At 38.7% G+C, this 22,106-nt stretch overlaps 1 protein-coding gene across 1 annotated transcript in view; it reads right to left on the bottom strand.

The window, feature by feature from the left end:
• Positions 1–258: 258 nt before the first annotated feature.
• PIK3C2G (phosphatidylinositol-4-phosphate 3-kinase, catalytic subunit type 2 gamma) overlaps positions 259–22,106 on the bottom strand; it is a 204,163-nt gene continuing 182,315 nt past the window's right edge. The window contains exons 31-33 of the mRNA XM_010566333.1: positions 21,957–22,051; positions 6,106–6,231; positions 259–411 (exon numbers count right to left, since the gene is read on the bottom strand). Of these exons, the coding sequence (XP_010564635.1) occupies positions 259–411; positions 6,106–6,231; positions 21,957–22,051 (374 nt within the window). The remainder of the gene's footprint in view (positions 412–6,105; positions 6,232–21,956; positions 22,052–22,106) is intronic.

The following is a 22,106-nucleotide window of genomic DNA, read 5'->3' on the forward strand; positions in this document are numbered from 1 at the left end:
ATCTTTATTGCCATCGAAAGAATTTCCTGCATGCTGCTACAAGTTCTTAGCATGTGATTTCTTAAACTCATACTGAGAGGAATTTGTTGCAGGAAGATGGTAGCAATTTTAAGACAACAGCCTTATGATTAGAAATGTTAAGGTGTGTGATCAGCAGATGACTGCATATTCTCAAGGGCAACTGAGACAAAATGTACCATGGGGAAATGGGATAAAGAAACATTAGTGGATAAATAATTGAATTAGCTTAGACAACATTTAAATTACACTGTTTCCCAGTGGATACCACTTTTCTTCATTTAACTGGACACTGCTCAGTTGAATGTTAACAGCTCCCACAAATGTTCCTTTGCTTTTCACAACAAGCTTCAGTATACGGCCTTTGAGCTCTGTGACTTTGTCATACACAACCTGAAATAATATACAGTGAAACAGAAAAAAACATATGAATTTGTGAATCTATTTGATAGGCAAAACACTTCTATACAGCATTCAGGATGATGTTTATAAATTATAAACTACTAGCCACAAGCCAAATTCACTTCACGTAGTGAATTTACCTCAGAAATATATTTGACCTTATGTAGTTTATATAAAAGTGATTCTGCCAGTTTAGGCTTGTGAAATCTGATTACCAAGCATTTGTAAATAAATCTGAAACTTGTATTGCACAATGCTTGAGAAAAAAAACAGGTACATATAATTTTCCCCATGAAAATTGAAAATCTAACTTAAGCAGAGGTTTGAACTCAATGTGAGGAAATATCAGCTCCTTCGTGAACTTCACCAGGGAATGATAATATGGTTGAATTTCTGGAGGAGAGGTTCAGATGGAGGGTGCTCATCATAGGCATAAGATAGGTAATTCTGTAAAAGTGTAGGTTATTATAACTTTTAAATATCTTTCCATAGCAGATAATTTGATAAATGGTATTGCAAAAATCAGGAAAAAAACCCAGGAAAACAGTTTTGATGTCAATTTTTTTTAACCTATGTATATTGTATTTGTTACGTGTTCCTTAGTAGTGCCTTAAAGCAACTTTATGTTGGATTGATATGTCTTATAAAGTTGTATCACATCAATGCACAGTATCTCGGAATTTTTTTCTCAGTACTGTACCTGTGATTAAATCTTGTGCTACATACCAGAATTAAAAAAGATCAAGCCAAAGCAAAATAAAATTTTCTTCTAATCAAGACTTCCGTAAAGTTTCATAGCTGTTCTAGATCCAACAAACCCACACCTTAAAAGAGATAATTATTTTCCTTTGAAAATTGTCTGTATAAATTTTACTATTTCAATATAAATAATTTTACGCATGATTCTGGATGCTAACTGTATTCAAATGTGCCTATTATAAAACACATTTTTTAATGGAATCATCAAATATTAAACATGACAGAAAGCTCAGCCCACTTGGTAGAAGTTGTAGATGTGGAACATCTCTGGGATTGGACCCAATTTAGCAAGTGGAACTTTGTAAATTTGGATCTTTCTGTTACTCAAGAAGTGCTGTTAATAGTTCTCAAATTAAATGAGACAGCTTGCTTAGTATGTCTTTAGAAAATTACTAAAACCTATAGCTTTTAAAATATCCTTGAAATTACCTTAATACTATGAGAACACAGAGACGTTAATTATGAAATGTTAATGGTCTATGTTCTGAGTTTAAAAAAAAAAATACGGAGTGATAGGCTAACAAGAATGAGCTGCATTCAGAACAGATTCCTATGTTTCAGTCTCTGCATTAATCAAAAACTACCGAGTGAACTGCATGTGGGTTGATAAAATGTGAAAGAATGCTCTCAGCTAGTTTCAGGCCTGAAAGGTAAGCTTTGTTAAGAGGAGTACACTTAATCTAAAATTTGTATGGCTGGAAATGTTTTTGCTATTTTAGTTGCACTGGAAAATGCTTTAAATTTTAATCTCTCTGTGCAGTCTAAAAAGCAAAGGCAGTGACACGCTGTCACTTCAGGAGAATGGGAAAGTGAAACTGCCTAAAAGGCGTTGGCTGTACAACCTGCTTGGATTTACTGTGCAATCTGAATGCAGTCTATACATGTGGCACTGCTGAGGAAAAGAGAAGTCAGGCTGAGCCCCCTCTAGCTTGGAGCTCTGCAGGTTGGACTGCCGAGTCCTCTCTGTACCGCCAGTTATAAGAAGCAGAAACGGCCATGGGAGTCATCCTTCAGGCAGGGATAGAGTTTATAAAGGCTCAGTCCCAGCAATGTTCCTCATGCTGAGTGGCAACAGAAAGGTGCTTCTGAACTTCACGGGTGGACCCAGGAGGCAAAAAATTGTTGGTTCTCCCAGACAACCCTAGCTGGCCTCAGCTGCCCACTCTGTGGGACCACAGAGTGATTTTGTCTGCACCGCAAGCTGCAGGGATGCCGCCGCGAGTGTCAAACAGAGAGGACAGCAGGCTTCCCTGGGGGCAAGCACCAACAGACAGGGCACCGAGCTCTCTGGTGTAGGGGTGTAATCGGTGCTGTGGGGATGAACAGCCTCTGTCACAGGTTGGGGGGGGAAGAAAAACTGTCCCACTCGCTCTTTTTAAGTGGCTTTACCAGAAGGATCTTACCAGGGAGAAACATTTCCTTTTCCATTTAGAAACCTTTGGAAATCATAGTTTGGAACAGCTGTCATGAAAGTCACTCTTGGTGCTTTTCGGTTTTGATGTTTGCTGTGCCTATTTCACCAAATTGTATGTGAATTAAAAATTCCCCAATGGCTTCTCCTCACCAAAATCAAAGTGAAATGATGAAGAAAACCCCAAAAGCAAGGACAGGGACAGTAAGCAATAATATAATTTAAAATAAATCTATGATTTGATTACTGAAGTGATACTAACATCACTGTAGAAAGGTGCCTTGTTTCTTTGCCAATACATTAAAGATATCATCTTCAGCTGTGCTTTAAATCACCAAAAAGTGTACGTAAATTTTAAGAGCTAAGAAATCTTCAGTACGGTGGATCACAACAGGCGTGAACTGGGGTAATGAACAACTTTCAATCTTTGGACAAAAAGAGGCTTTGAGCAATGAAAGACCTTACGGTGCAGGGTGGGTGGTTTTCAAATGATCCCAGTAAACTGTTTCTAAAATGGTATTGCAAATTCAGCTGGAGCAAGGTATATAACATCAGGATGTAGGGACAGAAGAAAAGTCTGAAGATAGCTGAATTAGTATGTGGATAAAACAAATGCCACTTGCCGGAATTTCATAATCAGAACAGTTAAATCCTGAAATGATTGTGTACTGAGAATATTTGTCTCCCATTTATACAGCTAGATTAAACGGAGGTGAGTTATACATGGCCATGCAGCAAATCAGTGGGGCAGTTAGGGATGGAATTCAAGTATTCCTGGCTCCAGAAAGAGAAGCACTGTTGACCTACAGGAGTCTAATGACATTTTAATTGCAAATGCAGGACAGTTGCTTCTCCTTAGGTAGCCATGGCACAGTTCCTAGATTTGCTTTTAATTGTCCAAATTAGCTTTGACGCAAAGTGCTGGAGGGAGCGGCTGGGGCTCCTGGTACTGATCCCCTCCTCCCCCTCCATCAGGCTTGCTGGGACTATGCTGGTTGTTGCAGGCCAGCGTCCCCTCTGCTCCGAGGGTAACTGCAGTAACACTAACAGACTGGTGGGGCCCAGGTATATTTGCTCACATTTGGCTGCACCCCAAGAGCAGGATGGAGAGAGTTCCCTCTCGTTCTGGCTTCATTATGGCAATGCACCCTCTGCTTTGGCTGGGAGGTTTGCTCATTTCACGGGTGCGCGTACATGCAGGCACTCAAGAGACAAACTGAGGGCAACTGAGACCTTGAAGCATGTCTCGGGGCAAATGCTACACATATGAGCAAGTCCCCACTGCAGTTGGTTCTGGTCATTGCGACTTTTCTTGGCAAGAGTTTAAACTTAAATCATTCAGATTTATTTTCAGTTTTTTTACTTACTTTGTTTTCACTAAACTACTCTGGAACCTCCTGAGTAAGTCTTATTTATTCCTAACAGTGGTCTATAAGCAGGTATGTTATTCTTTTTACACCACATTTCATTTTTATGCGTTCTTTCTCCTCTTCTTCTCAACCATGATTTTTTTAATGCACTGTTATACCAGCGTAAATGCAACCACCTCCAAAAAAACAAATAAAGGAACAAGAGAAAAAAGGAGCGCTTGTTAAAAGCAACTCTAAAACATTTGGCATAGTTCATTCTATTGTCAGCCCTCCTGGACTTTCACGTCTTTACTCTCACACACATGAGTAAAAATCAAAAATAAAATGCACTTTTGCAAGGCTGATAATTTGCTGTAGGCAGTCATAAGCAATAAAAGTACAAAACTCAAAACAAAAATACCCAAGAGAAGAACATTTCAGAATTTTCTCATTCTCGAACACAGAGAGAAATTAATATACAGCTTCCTTCCAGCCATTTGGCTTTAATAAAAACTTATGAACTCATAAAAAAGGCTAGTACATTTCTGTACACAGCATTTTGGACAGTAACTAACTTAAAAGACAGCTGACTTATATTTTTAGTAGTTTTTCTTCCCTGGGGCAGCTTCTGCCTCAGTCTACCAGCCTTGGACAGAAAATGCATACAGAATGATGTCACATATGGAAGAACAGAGCTGCTAACAGCACAAGCATCGGGTTTGAAATGTCCAAGTTCAATGGAACCATATGTCCCCACTGTGATTAGCAGTTCTTGGTGAAAAAGATTGAGCATCTGTGAAGAAGGCTGCAAGTTTCGAGTAAAGGATATGAAAGTTTTCATGGAATTTCTCTTTACAGCAGTGGAATGCTTGTTAACCACAATTAAATCTCCTCCCAGTGACTACTGTCCTATTGCAGGCAGGATTTTGGATTTTCTTGCATTCAACTTGGTCTAATAATGATTAGAAAGATAATTGTCTTCCAGCGTTGCTGGCTGGTTCTTGTCTGTATTCCATTTTGGTTACTTTATAATGAATGTTATTATATAATCATATTGTATTCCTTTGCTTCCTTCAAATGTAAAGGAATTTCTTTAGACAGGTCAGTTAGACTCATTCCACTGTCTCTTTGATGGCAAAAAAAAGGAAAGAACATAACAAAAAAGTAAAGCCTAGTTCCCTGTTATTCCACTGCAGTACCATAGGGATGGAAATCTGTCTCAGCTGTTAGCAGCAACGCTACTCAAGGAGCCTACTTACAGAAGCGCTGGAAGTCATCGGTGTAAGTAGGTAACTTTTGTAATCAAATAGATGTAGGAAAAGAAAAAGAAAAATATTAAACCCCCAAGACTTGGAAAATAGGAGATAAGGACTCTTAGTCTCAGCTGACTAACTTAAGCTTCATCATATCTTATCTATGAAACAGGGTGGAGTGGTAATATTTTCCATGTCTTCTGCTTTGAAGCCTGCTCAAAGAGCATTTGTAAATTGCTTTGAGATCTTTAGGAGATTAGTTATATGTAATAATTATAATTTCTAATCTCACCTACTGCTTGAATCTCATGTGCCCCTACAAAAAAATATAGTTTATGCCACTTCCCATTCTGTTGTAAATGCTTCTCCATGCAAATGTTTCTTTTCACCCCAGAGGAGTGAGCACTTCAGTGGTGTGTGAAGTAATTATATATGGCGGTGAATTGCTAGCATTTTGACATAAAAAGAACTTGGCTATTTATTACTGTGTTATCATTTAGAACAGTGGCAACCAATTTGGTTGTCTGTTTTCAATGTGAATTTGAATAACAGCATCCATTCAATTAGTACTTTTTATGTTATTGTACAAATCTGCATTCAAAACAGCCTAGGTTTTGGTGCAATGATGCTTGGTCTCATTTGGCTAATGTGTAACTGTGGTTATGGTATAAGACAGAGCACTGTGAATAATCCAACTGCTTTCCTGAAGAGAAAGACAAAGAGACTGTTTCACTTCTGAGAAAGATGCAAAGCAGAAGATTGTCCCCATTTGTGGTTCAGCTTATGGTATGTTCCTTCTTTTTGATTGTACTTATCGCAACAGCTCTAAATGATGTATTGTTATTTTATTTCAAGAGTGGGTAAAGAAAATCAAACAAGTAAGAAATGGTGGAAGAAAGTGAATGGTACTCACAATTTCATTGTAAGTAGGGTCAGAGGTTTTTGGAGCTGTTCTTGTTTTTCTTCGACTGACCTCATAAGGATCCGGCAGAAGATAAAATTCAGCATGTGCACTTGGGGCAGAGCCATCTGGGAGGCACTGAAAAACAAAATGGTCATAAAAACGAATGCCCATGTTCTAGCAACGAAAACAAATAAAAAGTACCAAATGAAATCTGGACTTTAAGCAGACACAGAAACATGTTACATTCTCAGTATTATTTTGGCTAAATTGGAGTGCTAGTGCAGTAAACAACAGGAATTCTCAGAATTCAGCTTAATATTGAATCAGGAAGATAGAAATGAAATAATACAAGAACAAGGTAAAATTGCCTATCTTTAATATTTTACGTTCTGATGGAAAAACCCTTAAGCCTCAATCTACTTTAACTCAGCTTAATCTGATACAAAGTGTAGCCCTTCCATTTTCCAGAGCAATGCATAGAAACTGGATTCTAGCCAGTAAGCTCCTATTGATTTTAACCCCTAAATAGCAGTGCTGATGCTCGGGAGAACTGATTGTTTCTAAAGGTGTTTCATAAAGCATATTACTATAGAAGACCCAGGAGCATTTCCTGTTGCAATATGGGCAGAATAGGATTCTTATAATAACGGTCTTTCCGATCTCACCCATCACACAGCTGCAATTTTCCAGTTAAGGTTATTGAACATTTTTCCAGATATTCCATTTTATGGTAGCTACTTGAGATCAGAGCAATCTATTAACAAGGCTCAGGCATAAGTTAATGCTGCTGGGTGGAGAGTTTTTTGATAACTTCTGAACAGTTGTAAGGTTATTCCTAAAGAAACATTACAGTTACTCAGAAAACATATTAGTAGCATAAGAGGCTTTAAAAGAACACATAAGAAACATAATCATGAAAACCTATGGAACAGGTACCTTGCCAGCATATGTCACTTAGTGCTTACCTTATAATTAAGCAGAAACCTTTGTGTTGGTAACACAGTATACAATCAGAAAGCACAAAATGGAGCATATCAAAATATCTGTAATTTTAATCGTGTTATCAGCATTTTAGGCAGCAAGTTTACCTGACAGCTCACAGGCAATCCAGTGGCACGATGCAAATGAAAATGTAGGCAAAAAGATCTTAAAATGTTTGGAACTGATGAACCCAAAGCATTACACAGACAGTTGTATTTATATTTCCCATTGTAATTTTACCTATCTCAGAATAAAGTCATCTCTCAGATTTTGATTATTCACAGTATGTGTCTAGAAATATGGGGCTTTCTACAGGCATTATCAACAACATATCTTTGTGATAGGAGAAACCACTGGTGTCCTAGCAATAAATAACTTCTCTATTGGGAAGAAAAACAGTGCTTGTGTGTGCGAGCAACCACTTCTTGCACAACAAATCTCTGTTTTTTGTCATCTGAAATGATCCTTCAAGGCAAATGATGTGGTCAACTGCAAAGCTTATTATTGCTATCGTTAACGCTATACAGCATCAAGATGCACTACTGAAATCACTACATGTTGTCAGCACTATGTGAATGATTAATGTTACTATTGCTAAGCTCCCCAAAGTACATCTTATTTAAAATATACATGGGATTTAGGTAGATGGGATTCATTAGCCAAAAGAAGAATGTTATTAAATGGCAGTGAAACTAACAAGTATTTTCCTAGGACAAAGTACCATATTGTTAATGCAGGATTTATAATTTACACTGTCCATTTGAAAGGCCATCTCTATTGATCTAGGACTACACTAAAACGTCAATCTAGGATTACAAATAACAGTAAATTGAACAGTCTCTTAAAAATAAGGACAGAGAAAGAAATATAGCCTTAAATACCAGCCCAAGCAATGAGGATCCTAACTATAATCAAGCTCTTCCTTTCCCAATTAATAGATAAGCATCCCTGTAACTTGAAGGTCAACAGATTTTAGTTGTTTCAGACAAAAAAGGGAACGTGGTTAAAAAAAAAAGGCGGGGGGGCGTGTCATTGTTGAAGACGACATTATCAGCAAAACTGCTGAGACCCAGCACAATGATCTTCACTATCTCAAGCATGGAAATACAGTACAGGGAGAGTCCTGTAAAATGTCAGGCTTTATAAATCATCCCAGCAGTGTATTGCCTAGCCAGGGACCATGTCAGAGCTAATTTTGAAAGCTGAGGTCAGCAGCAGCTGCAAAGGGCACTAGGCTGAGGAGCCCAGACGGTAGGTGACGGGCTGCAAAAGTAACAGAGAGGACGGCTGCATCCATCCAGTTCTGCTCCTCTTTGAGCTGCCCAGATAGGCCAGGGTGCAGTCACAAGTGCTGTGCCCTGCTGCGCACCTCAGGCCAGCAAAGGCACAGATCCCAGCAGTGTCCTTTGCTTTTGAAACAGGCTTAGTCTGACATTCACCTGCCTGGGAAAGAATCCAAGCTGATTGCTGTGTGATTGTTTAATAGGACCCGGGTATCCAGAAGCGCATGCGAAGAATCCAAAAAAAGTCAGCTAAAATTGTCGCTATGCCTTTGAGTTGCTCCTTGCACCCTGCTAGCAATGCTGGCACATTATCCAGCCTTCAGCCAACTAACCTTCCTCCATCAGCCGACTCCTCCCAAAATCTAAGGCAGGCACTTTGCAGTAGTGCTGTGACCATGTGAAAGATGGACAGAAAACTACTTCCTCACTGTCCCTTTGAATGTAGCTAAATACGTGCTGAAAGATGTGAGTGGGAGGAGAGGGTCAAGAGAGAAAATAAAAAAAGAGAATATTTTAGCGATTCAGAGAAGAAAACTCAAGGCAGAGCAGTTGCTCTGGGATCTTTCAGAACTAAAACAAAGCCAGTTTTCATGAATAGTAGCAGTCAGCGGCCAGACTGTTACAGGTAATTTAAACAGCAGCCACCTGAATTCCAACTAGAGATCTCAGTTCTGGTTGTTGGGTGCTCGTGTTTTTCCTCGCTCTGCTTTACAGATACCATTTTCCCAGTTCATCTTCCCTTGCTGAGGAAAGGCAAGCAGGCCACTCCAAATTCCACAGTTGTCCCAATTCTCCATCTTCAGTGGCACTGTTTTGCCATCAAGCAATCAAAAAGCTTCAGCTGAGCACTCTTCAAGCCAGATCACATCTTCCACCGCTCAACTGCCCTCCCCTGCCTCCTGTTAGGACACAATACATCTAACAAGGGTGTCTGACTGTTAAAAAGGTTCTGTCCCACTACACACTGATCATTCAAAACTACAGCTTAAGAAAAGGTATAAATCAGTCATGGCTTTGCAAGAGCAGAGTATGGGTAGCTCGTGTGATGAGTTTGTGCTGGCTTCTCTCTTGATTGGCACAATAGTTGAATCTTTTCATGGGAAGAGCCTGCTCACCAAAGGATTTCTTGAGACAAGACTTGCAATCGTTGTGGAAGGAGCTGTACGTTCTTAGACGCTCCCTAGCAAGGACAAAGAGGGATCTTGGCAGTTTGACAATCATAGTGTGAAAACAAGAGCAGTATTAACGTAGCAGAACTATCTTTCTAAATCTAAAGTAGGTGAAATTTGAAGTAAACTGTTTTATTAAGACAACTGACATGGCAGGCAAAAATACCAATCCTTTCTTAGGCTTTCACGTATGAGTTGAGCATTTGTTTGAATAAAGGAGAATGGAGAAAACATCAGATTTTTTTTTTCTTTCTAAAGATTATGTCTTCTGTCATATTATACTGTCACATTTAGTGAGCAACCGCTCAGGATTATCCTTTCACTTCTAACTTAGACTGCATTGGCGCATTTATAAACTTAGGTAAACATGAAGAATATCTGACCTAAATGCCAGTCTCATTTGCACCAAAGAATATCTGTTCTGGTGGGCCCATTATAAACACAGAGTAAGATTTCATGCAGGCTTATGAGTAGTTCTGAAATCCAGCAAACCCCCCTTTGTTATTATTAATGGCTCACAAATCACTGATTTCTGTCCATAGTCCAGGCCAGAAGGAAAATCAAAGGATACCTTGGGAATGCCGTTTTGCACTTCAACTACTTTCCAAAACCTTTAGAGCTTGAATGTACTTGTGATCAAGCAAACAGAAAGCCCCAAAGTTTTAGATTGAATTCTATTTAATTCTGTAGTCATTTCATTAAGCCAAAAATAAAGTTTACTTTCTTTAAAAGAAGTTACTCCCAATTTAAATTACTGTCTTAAATATTCAATTGTGTATGCTTGTGAATAAATTCAAGATACAAAAATCTGTAAGGCTGAAAAGGTATAAAACCAACTTTCCAACAGAAATGCCATAGCTCTCCTTGCTGTGCCTATGGACAAAAAAACCCCAGTGATTTTGATCTGCCAATAAAAAAAACCTGAGTTAAATTTAGAAGCTGACTCCCTATGTTTTCTTCAAATACAAACAAGCCACGACTGAACAATTTTCTCAGAGAATGACCTACCTACTTGACCTTGATAATGACTGATGTTTTTAAGGAAGTCAGTTACAACTGCCTGTATATATGTTTAAAAAAGGAGTTTATTTTTGAAATGTTATTTTCTTCTAAAGTCAGGCAGAAGGTGATGAAGATATTTAAGAATGAAGGGGAGTGAGGCAGAGGAAATGATACTCTGAGTTTACTTCTCTCCACATCTGTAATTCAATACTGAAAAACTAATACAGACATGTATCTGTTATGTCTGTATTCCATTTTTCACTCCAATTTCATTTTCCAAAACCAAAAAAGTATTGATATTTACTTACAGAAACCCATGCAGATAGGTTGTGTCCTGTGTAATTCAATTTTAAATATACTAGCTGTAGATGGGAAATAATGGATGAAATTAAATTAATTTTTCCACAAGAATTACATTATCCTAATGACTTTTCTCCCTTGATCATTACTAACCATCCGCAACTCTCCTTAAGGATGGATTCTTTGTTAGCATTACGAGAGGCCTGCCTACTTCAAAATTTGCCATATATTAAACTATGCAATTTAGTAACCAATATGAATATTGGGCCTTACTCTCATGAATTTTAAATAAAGTTTTATGATTTTTAAAAAATGCACTTTAGGGATAATTTATCGTGAAGCTTTTTAAAACTCACCTCTTCCTAAGTGACATCAAATTTTCTTTTTAGGTGACTATTGCCTCAAATTTAAACTGCCATCAGTTTCTCTTAGTGTTAGACATGCGGGTATTTTTCCACTTTTTGTCCTAGAGTGAAACAGATTGATGGCTCCTGAACATTTGATAGTTCCAGCTGCTGTTCTCTTTTCCCCATTTTTCATTTTCAACAATCTTGACAAAAAAAAAGAATGATCAAAGGTATTAACTAATGCCACCTTTCCTCCTCTATTAATAATTTCCTTTCTTCCCCCCAAATTAATTTCCCAGACATTTTAAAATCTCAGTTGCTTTCTTCCCCTTCTTCAATGAAAAAAAGAATTCCAGGCTTTAGAAAGGCTTCCATCTCAGCTACTGCCTCCAAGTAAAATAAATAAAAAAAAGCTCGCTCTGTCCAGCAGCTCTAACTTTCAGTTTTCCTATCCTTTACCTTCATCTTGTGTTTTTCTCTTACATGCACTGCTATGAGAATTTATCTTCTACATGGTGAAGAAAGGACTACAAAATATTCCTTCATGTTTAATATTAAGATATTCTTATGTGTTTAAAAAGCATATCACTATATCAAATGGTTAGAAAAACCTTCAGAGCTACAAAGCAAAATGTTTATATATTAAGTATAGACATGAGGCAGATTTGATTACTATCCAATAATGAGGGATTAGGAAAAAATCCACAGAAGAAAGCAGCCTTGCACCCCAGTAACCTGTATAAATTACTAGCTGCCTCTTGACTAAATTAAAACTCGTAAGAAATGTGGAAAAGCCATCACTGCTGCTACATTGTCTCACTTTCTCTGAGTCCATGTGTAACTTAGCAAAGAAAGGCTAAACCCTGTCTTGGTAAGCTGCAGCTTAATTAACAAATGCAGCCTTTGCCTTAGAAAAAGATAACAACCTCTGGGCTAATTCTAAATTTAAAGAGCTGAGAAAATAATCAGCACTAAGACAATGATATTACAAAGCAAGAGATTCCTTCAAAAACAGATTAATAAGATACATAAACCTTCAGGACAAATGGGATTGCTGTGTGAACGGGCAGCGGTGGTGTTACTTCATAAATCCTAAGATGGGACAGATGACCATGCCTTTTTCTTCCTTTAAGCTTTGCATATCCCAAGGCACTAAACGCCTCTGTTCTACTCTGCTACCAAGCTTTTAGTTTTGCTTTCACAAAATATTTTCAAATTACTTCAAAGCAAATTAAAAATAAAATCACATTTGCAGTAATTAAATAAAAATTACAAAAGAAGATAATCCACTATATTGCTATGCTGCACCCTGCACTGTCTGCTATTGGCAAGACAAAACAGAAAAGCAACTGGCAAAAAGTGATGGCACAAATAAGGTATTTTTTCCCAAAAAACAACTGCTTGTTTCACCTAAAATTTGAAAACTTTTAACTGCTTCTCTGCAAGATAAGTTTTATTTTATTGTATTTTCTGATCCAATTTTTTTCCCCCTCTTCTCTGTGAGCAACTTCATTCCTATTTGTAACTTCTTTCCTATCTCATGCACGCATCCGGGTTTGTACATAAACAGAGAAGACACACTGTGACGGAGGTCACTGACACAGAGGTCAATGGCAAAGCAACAAAAAAAGAAATGAACTTCATCTCAATTTAATAAAAGATGTGTTGTTTCAGAACAACATATATTTTGTTTCAGGGAAGTTCTGGAAAGCATTTTTTGAGCAGGCATTTTCTACCTTTCAGAAATCTGGTAGTGTCAGTGGAGGAAGCCTCCAGATAGCTTTGTCATTTACTATGATAAAAATGCAAAGGTACTCTATCTGCATTATTGATTTGAATCTCCAAATACAGCTTATGCACTTTGTGCAGTCCAATACCTTCAACAACCTCATTAACCTGCCTGTTCTGCACGCAGCTTGTCAGTGCACCAAATGGGCAAACAGTGTCTAATGTGGGTGCTGTTAATTCAAGGAAAAACAGTGCTTTTGTCACTGTAGTTTCTTCCAGTCCTTTCTCTCCCAAGTGAAATAAGGCTTTTTGGAAGAAAAAAAGAAAAAAAGTGCAGGTTTACTGGTTTGGCTTTGTAGTAGAGTAGCGAGGACTTGTGCAGTTTAGCTGTTAATAGAAGACTGTGTGCTGCATTCCTGATGGGGAGAACTACGCTGGCAAAAATATGGTCTAGTGCTGTCCTGAGTCACCAAATCTCGAAGGAGTGAACCAACCAACACTCTCCAAGGTCTCCTGTCTGTCAAATGGGAAAAACTAACCCTCAGTCACTGAGACGGAAGGAAAGTGTCACAGTTAATGCCCTGCAACAAACACACCAGTTCTGGGCTAAATGTCAAGGTGTTGACCTATCCTGTGGCATATGTGTGGTAGGTATGTAAGTTCCTAGTAAAGTCTAAGCAGATCTCTGTAATGCTGTCAAGGAGGGAAGCCAGAAAAAGATTCAACTCATCATATTGTGGACATCTCCTGGCTTTGCTTGGTTAAATTGCCCACACATTGGTGTCTGGCACCATTTGAGACACAGCAGATGCTTAAGATAACTGCATAAACTGTCAGATGTGACACAGGCCTTACCTGAGGTCATCCTTTTCTGCAGTGGCATCTGGAGGCCAGGTGGAACGTGTTAGGTCATCTCCTATATGTTTAGGAAAATGAGTTGGGACTTAAGGCTCCACTGATTGAAATGAGAGCTTGAGTATCTAGACTAGGATCCAGTTTCTAAAATACTGCTGCTTCATGTCACCTCAGATGACAAAAGGTGTTTACGGAGTTGGAAATATGACATAGGCTTTATGGGAAACTGGCACCATTCTGGAGTGGTCATTGGAGGTCAAGGAAGCTACTTCATGGTATTCGAAATAGCCATGATCAGGCAACTGAATGCCATCACATCTTATATGTATGCATCTTAGTTTCAAACTGAATCCCACTCCAATTAGGCCAAGGCATACAGGCAGTGAGATTTTTGAAATGAGCAAGTATTATTTGTTAAATATTTAAAAAAACCAGGTGGGTTTTTTTTCTCATGAGAAGACGGACAGTTCTGGGAAATGGGCTGGATCCCAAAAGTTTCAGGGCTTCTAAGAACTACATAAAATACTTCTGATCTGCTTCAGTCATTTGAGAGGAAAGCCCATCTAACTGCTTAAACGAAGTAAATAAAATGAAAGCTGGCCTGTGATACCCAGAACCTCATGAGGGTTTCTTTTCCAAGCCTTTATTTCTATAGAGCTCTGAAACCAGAATTGAACACTTTGAGAAAGGTGAAGAAAGGAACTGACATGTAGCTTTGATGCCCTGTTTAAAAAGAGTAATTTACTGCCTTGATGATCCAGAAAAAGTTGTGTATTAGAATAGATGCAATCCCAAATGAAATAAGGAAGAGTCTCTACAATCATGTGACTATAACTGTCAGGTAAAACAGGCTCTTGCCTTTTACTGAACATCAGCAGTAGCAGAAAAGGAGGGCTAGAATTTAGCCCCAGCAAGTAGTGACACTTTGTGTGCGTTTACTACTGTTTCCGAATTAACAACAAAGAAAAAGATGTCTTAGAAAAGGTTTGTGTCCCTACCCAGCTCACTCAAAGCTTAAGTCTAGCTCCTGAGCTCTAACACCCTTCAGATAACTTCACCAGTGCTCAGGATTAGATTACTGGGTGCTCCACATAGCACCATGTGGGTATAAAAGAGTTACCAAGGCTGCAAATATAATATAAAAGAAAGTAACTATGGAACCAGAAGTGCAAATATATTAAATGTACAACTCCCAGTAAAAGATTTGAGTAAGAATCACATAGAAGTTTTTTTTCCAAAAGAGAAGATTGTGACAAGTTACGTTCTAGGTTCCTGAACCACAAGCTGTATTAATATCTTTAAGTCGTTTAAACTCCACTTTTTTGCACAGATGAAAGAACTCAAGGTTCAGTCATGCTTTAAAATTGTATTATTCTATGGATAAGCAATGTTAGTGCAGGGCATAGAATGCAGAGAGCTGATTTCATAAACAAGTCTCTGAAGCTTTTATTCCAGAATTACCACCAAGCCTGTAAAGAAGCTGAATTTGATTGCTTTCAGCCTTGTATTATTCTTATGCTTGGAACATTTAATTTTCAGATTAATATTTAGTCGCAAAGTCTATGACACTGGCTGAGATAAGACTGATCTAGTTTGGACCCTTAGAAACATAGATCCCAGAATTCTTCTCTCTTGAATAAAGCACAGGGGGAAACAAATAATTAAGATAAATCCCCATTTTGCTTTTCTTTTGAAATCACTCAGGTTTAACACCATTGCTGCCTTTTAGAGGGTATAAAAGAAAATTAGCCTTTGAGAAAAGAGACATGAGCAAATGCTGTTGTTCTGTTTCTATCTTTTTGTCACATACATATTCTTTCCTCTCCTTGCTTAGGCATGGATACTAAATGAATATAAAAATGCAGAAAGAAATAGTGACACTGGTACCTGTGTTTTCACCATGCACTATTTTTCTTCTCAATTTCTTAATTGGTTAAAAAAAGCCTGTATATGTCTGATCCAGACTATTTTTAATTTCTCAAATTGTACAGAGCTCCCTCTACTTTTCTTTAGACTATTCCACAGCTTGCCATCTCCCTTTGTAAGACAGCATTTCATTATATGATGCATGCAATTTATGCTCCTTAATTACCTCTCATTACTTCTACTTATGTTCTCGCTCAATGTCCTGAATAATTCCTCTTGAACCTTGCTGTCTTCTCCCTTAAATATTTGCACAATTGACTTGTGTCCTTGTTAGTCTGTTCTTAACTAAGTTAAGTTTTAGTAACAATAAATCACTCCTGAAGAATCAATCACTCCCAAGCAACCCTACTGAGAACTGTTCTTTGAACTTGTATTCTAGTTTTAAAAAAACATCCTGAGAGAAATATTTCACTATCAAAGCCTTATAAAGATGAACTACTTTCTTTCTGCACCATGACACCAGGATCTGGCCTTTCTCATTGGCATCTCTCATAGCAACCTCATGTCTCACTATTTGCTTGTTTTATCTTCACATTACTGTAGGATATAGATCTATACCTCCCTGAGGAAATACTTCTCATTTGCCCAAGCTGGTTGTAGGGTTCTGGAAATTACTTTTATTCTCTTGATCTTGCTCTGTCTCCACTATTGTTTTTAATGTTTTCTTCATTTGCAACCAGTGGCAAATTTAATTTATATTCACCTTCATCTCCCAGATCACTCATATTATTAAACAGAGCTCACTGTTTGTTGTTGTTGGGTTTTTTGTTGTTTTGGTTTTTTTTTTCTTATTCAACACATATCAGCTATGTAGGGAATTACTTAAAAATTAGCAGTTAGAATTTAGAGCTGAGGCAGTACTGTGACTGTGACAGATTAAAGGGTTTAACAAGAAATAATAACACAACTTTCTGTACAACATATTTGTCAAACACCTTTCATAACAAATATGTTAGAATCCAACAGTAATCCCTGTGCCACAAGAACAGACCTCATCTCTTGCCAATTTAAACTACTGCTGAGTAGCAGTACCCTTTGTTTATAGGTGTTCAGCTAATTTTCAGTCCAAAAGAGAACATAGTCTAAGCTAATTTCCATTCATTTTTAAAGTAAAGGCATTCTTTATAAGCTAGAGTTCATACAAGAGCTTTCTTTCCATGGCTTTTTATTCTGTTTTTCTGTGCCAGTCCAGGGAGAACTCCATCTGAATGTGCTACCTCCCTCCATCAGCCAAACTGCTGATTTCATTCTGTCACCAATACTTTCTGAATAACTTTTGTTCAGCTCAGAGAGATTTTTTTCCACTTGTTTTCCATCCTTGGATGACTGACCAGGCTTGGCCTACCTATGCAACTTCTTCCCAATCCCTGTTGGCTGATCCATGGGCTGCAGTAAAAAAAGCAGGATACATTCATAATATTCTGAAAGGATAATGTGGCTTTTTATTTAATTGGCAAGCATTGCATTGCTGGCAGGTAATATATTTTCCATTTAAATCTATATAATGATATTCATAAAGCGTAAAAGTTAGTGGGCCCATGAGAGGAACAATGGGAACCGACTAGGACTGAACAAAAATCCGAACCTCCCCTTGCCCATCTCAAGCTAGAGACAAAACCCAGCAAAGGCAGGGGAGCATCTACCTGTACTGTACGTGGAACTTCCCTACAGCCACGCACCTGCGGGCTTAGAAACAGATTTCATGCCTGTGGTTTCGGGAAGGCTTGGCTCTCACCTTTCTTCTCAAAGCATTTAAGCCATCACATCTCACAAACGTTTTTGGAAGCAATTTGTACTCGGACGGTGTAGGACACGAAATGGAAAGAGGCTGGAGGTCTGTGTAAGCCTAAAGCTGCTTACTAATTCGTCACCCACATATCAGCTATCCCAGAATCATTAATCATCAAGAGAGGTACATGACAGCTTCAGAGCTTTTATAAAAGGAAAGCTGGAAGTAGTTTTGGAAAGTACTGTAGGAGTTTTTCTTCCAGCCAATTTTCCCCCTGTAAAATTGGTTCTGAATTCATCACCCACACACGCTTTCCTGAATTCTAGTAACATTTTACATTTATTGGCATGAGGTTCAGGATAAGTTGGCTTTGTTTCTCCTCCCCACTCCCCCTCAGGAGTTATTCTGTCCACAAGAAGTAATGGTCAAAAATGTTTAGCAGAGAGGATTGAAAGTTTAGCTGCTTATCTAGAAAAACAGGGCATGCCTGAAGTCATGGCAATGAAGTCAGCAGACAAAGCAGACTTCCTTCTGAGCCAACACTGAACCACTGTTCCCTTCTGGTTCTCTGTGAAGCAGGAAAAGAAATATATTAGCCAGCCTTTTCTGAACTTCAGAAATGGCTACTTCTTTTGCCTCTGGTGCCTTTTTGAACAGACGAGCAAGCCCAGCCATGCAGCAGTAGGTAGCCTGGCTGTTTCTGGCTGTGCAGGACTAAGCCAGCCCATAGTCTGCTCTGTGTAAGGTCTGGTATGGTCATGATATCCCCCATTCTCTGTGTTGGTTAACGCAGATGAATGGAACTGGACTTGAGCATTTCAAGTTCAAAACCTGCGTGTCTTTCAGTTTTCATAAATTCACCTCCACAGCTTCTACACGGATCTAGGAGCCTTACATTTTTAAGGTGGACTCTCGGGCTTTCTCCCTAGCACTACCCCTGTGCTCCTGTTCCTGCCTGCTGCTGGTTTTTGGCATATTGTGCTGCCACAACCGGACTGTTTTTGTTCTTAGCTAACAAGTCCTTTCACATGCCAAAACAAACCTCCCCAGGGTTCCTGTATCTTCCTTCTAAGACCACTCGGTGTACTTTGCCAGCTACTGCACTCCTGTGTTTGTAGAATAAGCCTGCCCTGTCTCATCCCCTCTTGCTGCCGTGTCCTCCATGACTTAAAGCTCTCTCCATATAACCTCTCCAGTGTTCATCCCTCCACAAAGGTTTCCTTCTAGCCCAGCTTCACTATTATTAAGGCAATATTGCCTTTTCTGCCTATGCGTAAAGTGCCCAGTGTTGCACTGTCTGCATTTGAGTGAAGCAAGTAATGCCCCAAGAGGCTGACTTAAAATTATACACTATGTATATTCAGAAAACTGCATTTTATTAGCATCAAGGCTTTTGTGTCTTTGAAAATTGGATTTAAAGTTTTTTTCTTCAGCAGTCACAGTGATGGCATTCAAATCATAAGTGGAAGTAGTGAGTCTGATGTGAGTCACCTGACTTATGGAATCTCAGGATTCAAATAAAACTATGAATTGCTGAGAAAAATTTTGAGACTGAAACATCGTTAGTATCTTATAAATATCTATTTAACAGAACTCATCTTCATTGTGCACGCACAGTCTTAAACTACAGACAACCATTTGCAACCAGTCTTAACATCTCTCTGTTCAAACAGTTTCTCCATCTGCATTGCTAGCCTAGATGCAAGTATTTTCTCAGTGAAAAAATATAGCTTGTGCTCTACACAAGGTTATATTAGATTAATGGTCCTTTCCAGTTGCAAAATCCATAAGACTGTTCTCCATTGTTGGTCTTTGAAGCAATTTTGATAGAGTTTTCTTCAAGCAGGACTGGCTTTCGTAACACATGACTGAAATATTGATGAGAGGACATCCTGAAGCAGATCTAGGGATGACTGACTTGTACAACTGCAGCACATTTGGCACATGTGGATGCATCAGATCAAAAGTACCCGTGCTGTGGAGTCCATGCATGCACCCAGATAAGACAGTCCTCTGGCAAGTCTACACCAGACAAATGCTCTCTCAACTGCTATAGCGTTTTTTGTCTATGACATCGCACATGAATGGGGTTAGCTTCATGAAAAACACCTGCAAAGCTGTAGCATTGCACTATTTTGACTTTGTCCTTTAAAAAAAACTACGTGACACTTGACAATGGCTATAAACAGCACCATCTCCTTAGGGATTCTCTTGTGCATTGTATATTAATATAGGATTTGCACGGCAGGATCTAGATCTCCTATTAAAATCCCTAGCAGTAAATCCACACAAATACTAAATAAAATTTATTTACAGGGATCAAAAGCCTCTATCACAATTCCTGTCAGTTTTGTGAAGCTACATTTGGGATTAATTTGACCCACTACAATTATTTTCACATCTGAACACATCATAAAATCTCTATAAAGAGATAAATTAAATGGGGAAGAGCAACACAAAAATTATTTACTATAAATTATGAAATAAAACAAGATGGCAGAGTAATCTCTGCACAGATGAACCACTAAAATATAATTAGTGAGACTCAGCAAAAGACTGAATATACCTGAAATAGCTTTAACATGTCTTGAATAAGATATGATCTTGGCATACGTTTAAAACTCCTGTTCAGCTCAACTTAAAAAAAAAAAAAGGCAAAGGAAAGGAAAAAGAAAAGAGAGCGTGTCAGAGAGATTGATCTATATGACTGGAAAGCTGAGAAGATTATTAATGGGATAAAGAACCTTTCTGTTACAAGTTACTAGTCTGAAGGCGGTCCAGTATTACAGTTCCCCAAAGCACTACTATTTCATATTTCAGATCAGATGATGATGGATGGATGGCCAGATGGAAGGAAGGAATCAGAAGCCCAGGATTTAAAAACGTGATTGCCTAAGTTAGGCTGCTAAAACAATGACCTTATTTTCGAGTTATGAATCATTGCTAGTCTTACTGAATTTTACTCCTAAGACTTTTCTGCAAACTCACTAAAATGAATTTAAGTCACCTACTTTCAGAAACTAGACAATAACTTAAAGTTGCATTGTCCCTTTCCATAATGAAGTGAACTGAACCCTGGATTTTATTTTTGCTATAGACAGCTATCTATGCTGTAATTTATTTTCCTTTAATTAAATGGCTGGATCTTTCTAAGTTAAAGAACACTGTTAGGACCCTATACCTTAAAAATGATGGAAACAAGGAGAAAGACTGTTTCTAACATCTGTAGCTCTGCTCGTGTGCATCTCCATATCACTTGCCTGAACTCACGATAACATCACCAGCATGGCAATCACTTCCATATACCCCTCCTACCAACTAGAACTTTACAAGAACTTAAGTCACTTAGCTTTAAAAAGCACAACAGAAAAAATAAAGAGGGTCTTATACTATGTCCTGAAGGTAAAGTTCGTATAAATTGGACCTGTCGGCAGAGGCTGATCTCACCTGTCAAGGTGGCACACAGGAAACAAAAGACAAGTCTCAGAACAGAGACTTATTGGATGTTATAGACCAAAATGAACGTGCTTGAATTGCAAATCAGAAGCCAGAGCAGCCAACAGAGAACAGTTGGAGCTACGTAAGCCTCATGTGTCTCATACAACTAATTAAACATTCATCCTCATTTTATTACTGGCTGGTGCTCACGTAAGCTCCTCAGTTTGGCCCCATTTAGAGAAAGCGGTTGCAATTCAGTTTGGGATGGAGGCGGCATCAGTGTATGCAATGAGAACCTGCAACAGTTAATAAATGCTCTAATCTCCTAGCTAAACAAAGATAGTGAAGGATCTCTTTGCCACAGCCATTACTTGAGACTTGAGCAATTGGGAATTCAAAAGCACATCTAGACGGCCGAACTCATTATGAAACAGCAGACACGCTGCTTCAGCTGAGGGATCGCACGCGGCACCAGCTAGATCTCTCAAGTTATCCTCATCAGCCAATTTCACCTGTCTCGTGCTGCAGGAGCACTGCCAGCTTCCCCCTCGAATAGTCTGGCTCCAGAAAGGCACAGCATTTACCACTTAGCCTTGTGACAGAGAGAGTGTTACAAAGCTGAGCATCACCCCACCAAATGACATTGCTTCTTAAAATACACCGCTACTCCCTCTGCCGAGCTCTTCCCTGTTCATAGACCAGTCACGCCGGACTTGAAAGAAATGTACGGATAAGCAATCGGTAACGCCAGGCTGACATCCTACAAAAAGTCATGTCGCTGCGTGATGCCTTATGTCTGACTGGTATTAAAATGCGTCAGCTGAAAGGGCCAGAACAGTCATCGAAATTAGTTTTCTATATGGCCTGGAAAAGGCCATTACCAACCATTATGGAAATCCAGTTTCTGTATCTGTCCCATACCTGTAACCATAGTGAGTGAGCTCAAAGGAAGAAAGCAAATGTTAAATGGCGACAGAACAGCATTGTTGTTATTTTGAGTTAAAATTAGTTATCCCAGAAAGGGTGTTTGAGGATTAATGTTTTCACAGTACTCTGCAAATGCAAGGACTTAGGAGTTATAGATTATGATAAAAATACTCACAATGTTCTTCATGTGTTTCAACATTATGGTCAGACGAGTGCTCTCGTAGGATATGAGTAATTGTACTCCAGGCTTATGATCAGTTGACTGAGGACCTAAAAAAGGCCAGATAGTTTGATTTTTAGTTAACAGCTCAGTGGAGGTACCTCT

The sequence above is a fragment of the Haliaeetus leucocephalus genome, unplaced genomic scaffold, assembly GCF_000737465.1.
Source record: "Haliaeetus leucocephalus isolate CR32 unplaced genomic scaffold, Haliaeetus_leucocephalus-4.0 Scaffold206, whole genome shotgun sequence".
Lineage (NCBI taxonomy): Eukaryota > Metazoa > Chordata > Aves > Accipitriformes > Accipitridae > Haliaeetus > Haliaeetus leucocephalus.